The sequence below is a fragment of the Lygodium microphyllum genome, chromosome 20 (genome assembly GCF_053477565.2).
Source record: "Lygodium microphyllum isolate KBCC chromosome 20, Lygodium_microphyllum_v1.1.10, whole genome shotgun sequence".
NCBI lineage: Eukaryota > Viridiplantae > Streptophyta > Polypodiopsida > Schizaeales > Lygodiaceae > Lygodium > Lygodium microphyllum.
Window position 1 is genome coordinate 126289666 of NC_141154.1, and position 5706 is coordinate 126295371.

The window sequence follows — 5706 nt, forward strand, 5'->3', positions numbered from 1 at the left end:
TCTTTTGCTTCCTAGTCATGTGTATGGTATGCATGTAGCCTAGCTCATCTATGGGCTTGCATGTTTGCTTGTGCATGTATATAAGTATTTACTTGTTTTGTGTATTAGTTAGTATATTTGTAGCCTAGGTACGCAATACCTAATTGATGGTCCTTGCATTGGGTCAAGGTTCGAATCATCGAAGGTCATAGATGTGTGCACGTATTTCCATTTTCGGTCCAATAGGTAGAGTTCTCAACCACTTTGCCTAACATAAGCTTATTTGTACATGTGCTTGTAAATAATGTAGGATCCAACAACTTTTTGGCAGATATGTTCCCCTAATTCTATGAGGGTCTAATAGGTGTTGAAGGAGGTTGGGGGGGGGGGGGGGGGTAGAGCTAGAGGGCTAAGCCTTTTGAGGAAACACAAGCCACGCTTGGAGTTTGCCCAAACTTGCATGGCACAATTGGATTTTGCCCCAACTTGTGGGTCAAGTTGCAAGAGCAAATCGAAGTGCCGTTATATTTTAACGTGCTAATGCTACCATGTGAAGTTTTGAAATTTATCGACACTGTGAAAGTGATACAGCCACACCTACATGACTTCAAGTTCGTCAACTTAGCCTTGTCACATTTACCTAGGCATGGCGTGACTCTAATATAGAGAACAAACATGTGTAGACAAGCCAAAGCAAGCATGCATGCAAAATCAAGCTACTCCAAACATGCTTTCAACCAAAGCAAACTAGTTTGTAATTATAATAAGAAGAGAGAGGACTTTTGAAGAAGAGCTGGAAACAAAGGTTGCACCATTGTAAAGATGCTAATAAAGTGATGCCCCCAAAATCAAAACTCAACCCACCCTAATTTAGTGACAATGTTACAAAAAAGATAAGCCACTTCATGTTACAATACAAAATTTCTCATATTAGATGACGTAAAAGTGTGAGGCGAGTCAAATAATTGAGCCATGTAAATTTCTTTGTACTTTCAACTTTGTGAAAGCTTAAAACAATGCATCCTTGAGTGTCACTCTATTGGCCCCTCATTGCCACTCTTTTCTGAATCTTTTATTAAACATATCAAAATACCTCAAAGTTTTTTCTTTTTGAGCTCTATTTGATATATACACTTTGACTATTTTAAAATTTTGGGGGAAAAATATATAATGGAGGACTATTAGATCACACTCGATTAGTACCTTTAGAGCTGGGTTAGACCTAGAGCTAATCGGTTGCGGGGGAATGGGATGCACCTGCGCTCAATCACTCACTCGACACGGCTTAGAAAGGTAACACAATATGCGAGAGCAAGGGCTTTGTAGCTATACATGGTATTGCTGCTAAAAACACCTATATAGGGAGTAGTAGTGACTCTGAGCCATGCTTGGTTTCCACTCTACATGTGATTCCCTATACCTAGTGGTGAACCCAAGTAATGCCATGGTATAGCTACAAAGCCCTTGGGTGGGGGGGGGGGGGGGGGGGGGAACTCCCCTTATTAGCTCTAGGTTGTGCCTTGTACAAGTGGGGTTAGTTGCTTGCCCCCAACTTCACCACACTAAAACACTAGAAATCGTGAGCTCTAACCTAATGCTTACAATGTTGTTAAATCATTTCGCTTTCGTTTTGAATGTTAGAATCTCACAATCAATCATCGTTTACGAATTTCTGAAAATCTTGCATTCTCTTCCCTCACCCCATAGTGCAACCTAAATGTTTTATGTGTTTGGGGGGCGCAGAGGGGGGACTTTCTCCTGGCGTGGGAAGCGTGGGTGGGACCCTGCTCTTACTATGGAAGAGACATGCTTGCATCACCTTCCAAGAACCAATCCCCTTCTCTCGCCTTTTTTTCTCTATGGAGTCCTGCTGGTTGCTCTCTCGACTCTCGAGTCTCAACTTGCAACTCTCCGGAGTTCGTCTGACCACGTGCATATATAAAAATATGCGGCTAGACACGTTTTGGAAGAAGACACGAACATCGGTAGAACTGCCCCATCACTGACAACAGAAGAAGCATTCTTATGGATTCTCTCCGCAATGCTACCGATGACGACTGTGCGAGCCGTGAGCTGAAGGTCTTGGCCATTCCTGGCTCGCTCCGGAACACATCTGCTAACAGAGGCCTTCTTCGCGCAGGTAACCCTCCCCCCTTCCTTTCTCTCTACTATCTGTGCATCTGATTATTATTTATGCATGCTCTTCTCTTGTACTGTGAACAGCCGTTGAGATATGCAAGGCGGATTTCCCCGACTTCCGCGTTGAGATTGTGGAGATCTCTCACTTGCCCTTCGTCAATCCAGACCTGGAGGTGGAGAATCGCGTCCCCGAGTCGGTGACGGAGTTCCGCCGCAAGGTCAAGGACGCAGATGCTGTTCTCTTCGCCTGCCCTGAATACAACTACTCCCTCCCAGGTAGACACTCCATATATCAAATTTGACCCTTGGATTCTTTTGTGCAACAAGTTCATGAACCTACCTGCTCAATTAGGGTAATTTGCTGCAGCAATTATGCGGTGAATTAAGGTAATGAAGGATTAATTGACGTAAATTAGTGCAACAAATAGGCAGGAAATTAAGGTAATGAAGGGTTAGTTAGGGTAAAGTAGTGCAGCAGCCGGAAGAGCAGGATTTTCCCCTTACAAAATCAGGGAATGATCATTGCCACACCGTGTGAATGCACAGAAATTGAGGGGACAATCAGTGCAACATCATGAATCGTGCACAGAAATTAGGAACGATTGTGCACAACGATCCGAAGGGCATTGGTATCCCAATCCCTCATTATGGCCTTCCAGCCACAGTAGAATACTTGCAACAAATGGGATTTCTTTTCCAAAGATTTGAAGCACAAAATATCCACAGGAAACTCAGATCCTATAGCTTCTTGTGCAACAAATTAGCTATGCCTCTCATCAGGCCACATCAGGATACTTCCTGTGATTTGAATCAGCTATTGCAGGGCCAGCCCAGATTACCTGTCTTACGACAATTGTGCTACAATAAGCTATGGCCTTCATTAGGCCACTAAAGGATACTTCCTGTGAAGCTTCTGGGAAAGTTTTCTGTTTCTTATATTCCATTATGCGCAAGCTTACTGTCAGCAAGTCTTTGTGCATTATCCACCATCATCTGCAGCATTATTGTGTAATGATTGACAGATTCCTGCACAGCACATGAATTGCTTGTTTGATGATGCTGTGATTGCAGCTGTGCTTAAGAATGCTCTTGATTGGGCATCACGGCCGCCCAATGTATGGGGAGATAAGGCCGCTGCGATAGTGAGTGCCTCGGGGGGGAGCGGTGGCAAGCGGGTGCAGTACCACCTTCGCCAAGTAGGGGTCTACTTAGACCTTCACTTCATCAACAAACCTGAGGTCTTCATCAATGCACATGAAAGTGGGCAGTTTGATGGTTCAGGCAACCTCGTTGGCGCAGCCCTCAAACAGCGTCTGCGTCTGCTCTTGGCCTCCTTGCGAGCATTCACATTAAGGCTTCATCCAAACAAAGCCTCCACATGAGGTCAGGTCTGTTGGGTGTTTTCTCAGCTTGTTTCATCCTTGTAGCCACCCTGTTTGCATTATACAGCATCAACAAATTGTTCAATATCATATCCATCACACATCTTATTGCACACAAATGTAAGAATTAGAAAACTACATGATTTACCTCAAACCAGTAAGGACTGTTGGGAGTATTTCCAGCTAACATAGTACTGTTCCCTCCCATGCCGGGCCCTTTTGATCCATCCTGTTCTCATAAGAAAACGTTGGCAAATTGTATGCTTTTCTTGCAACCACGTACTTTCAAAATGCTGTTGCATAACAATGCATTGTCGCAACCATTAAATAGTAAAATTTAATAATGAGCACTTCTTTTGACCAACATATGCAAAGGAAAGGCCAGTACTCATAATCTATGCGGACTACTAAACTTTTTGTTGTAAGGATAAAGTATAACATGTAACTAGACTATTTCAAGTTTACTTTGATCATCCTCAAGATTTCAACTCATAAAATGGGGAGTATGCAAGATCCTAAACTACAATAAGGCAGGACTTGAACTTTGATCAAGAGACCCTCCCACCCATTCTCAAGGTTCCTAACCTTCCATAACATAAGACTTTCACGTATTCGCGAGATTCATGAAATTCCATAAGCACTTGATTTAGATAATGCAAACTAATTGTAGCCCCATGCGATAGACAATATAAATTGGAGTTAAAGATGAATTGGTTATTTAAGTTCTTGCTTATTGTACATGTACTCCTTAACTTGTTAGAGTACACATTGGATAGCTCCAAGTGAAATTACTTCCATATTTCAAGTTAACCCTTCTCCATGTTATAAATAAGCACGTAGCAAGGTCTCAGCCTACAGGGTGGAGAAGAGGTTAGAACATGATCTTTACATCTAGAGGAGATGTCGGAGGGCCTTAAGCCTCACATCTCATGCTTGAGTCCTTACGTGCCAAAAAGATTATAGGTCCAAAGGGAAAGCATCTTGCTCACAACACTCTCTTGGAGGAGGATTGATAATGACCAATCTTGAGGGATGATGGGATGTAGTAGATTGTGCCTTGAGCTTCATTCGCTATACAAGGGTATGTGGCGTTGATTAGAATGAAAATCAAATATTGTTGCGTATATTCCATCCTTCATTTTGAACTAAATAGCGATGTTTATTTTGAATTGCATTCTTGTTGAAGAGGGCTAGATGGTTTAAAATAATATTATGGCCCAATTGTAGGGAAAGTTTAAGACCCTATGGTGAAGTGTACTTGAGTAGATAAAGTTAGGCCTACTTTAACAATGATAATAGGTCACTAGTGTTCAAATTAGGAGAGTCAATTTTTCTTTTTTAACTCAAAAATTCAAACTTAATAAGCTCAAAGTACCCAAAAACTTGCCTACAGTCACCTTAAATATATTGATGTGAAGTTAAATGCAATTTGCAAATGTTACTAGTGTCATGAACTTGCAACCTCCTTGCCCAAGTTCCACATAGGTAGAAAGAAGGCATTGTTCCTCGTATTAAGTTTGACTGCTAGAATTTCACACGAGATGTAATTGCATGAAATTTAACTCTATAATCTACATATTTACTTTATGATTAATTTTAAAACATAATCAAGTTATACTATTGGAAAAGCTTTAAGCACCTATATGTGATTCAACACATCAATTGGATCACAAGTACATTCCCATTGTCTTGCCTATTCATCTAGAGTGGCCTTTTAGACTAGATGGAAATAAAAATATGAGATTTCCTCTCAAGTCACTTCTTCAAATTCATGTAGGCATAATAGCAAGTGCAACATTACTTAAGTTAGCCTATTGGAAAAGCTTTAAGCACCTGTATGTGACTTACAACTCAACAATCAGATCACAAGTACATTCCCATAGTCTCACATATTTATCCTAGAGTGGTCTCTTTGACTACATGGAAAATAAGCTATTGTGAGACTCCCTCTCAAGTCACTTCTTCAAATCTCTTTAGTCATAATATCAACCATCACTTTGCTTAAATTAGCCTATTGGAAAATAAAGTACCTATATGGGACTCACAACACATCAGATCACAAGTATCTTCACATAGTCTCCTATACATAACCATATTCATCTTATAGTGATGCTTTTCACTAGATGTAAAATAAATTGTGAGACTCCCTCTCAAGTCACTTTTGCAAATCGCTCTAGGCATAATAGCAAGTGGCACATTGCTTGTA

General features: G+C 41.1%; 1 protein-coding gene across 1 annotated transcript; it reads left to right on the forward strand.

Moving 5' to 3' along the window:
• The first annotated feature begins 1863 nt into the window (after positions 1-1863).
• LOC148019360 (NADPH:quinone oxidoreductase-like) lies at positions 1864-3775 on the forward strand. The gene is made up of 3 exons (XM_087701367.1): positions 1864-2119; positions 2203-2394; positions 3190-3775. Exons 1-3 carry the CDS (start codon positions 2005-2007, stop codon positions 3498-3500), a joined length of 618 nt encoding a protein of 205 aa, XP_087557493.1. The 5' UTR covers positions 1864-2004; the 3' UTR covers positions 3501-3775.
• Positions 3776-5706: the final 1931 nt, after the last annotated feature.

Coding starts and splice junctions, on each gene's coding strand:
- LOC148019360 (XM_087701367.1), top strand. CDS start 2,005: ATGGATTCTCTCCGCAATGCTACCGATGACGACTGTGCGAGCCGTGAG. Junction 2,120..2,202: donor CAGAGGCCTTCTTCGCGCAG/GTAACCCTCCCC, acceptor TACTGTGAACAG/CCGTTGAGATATGCAAGGCG. Junction 2,395..3,189: donor ATACAACTACTCCCTCCCAG/GTAGACACTCCA, acceptor CTGTGATTGCAG/CTGTGCTTAAGAATGCTCTT.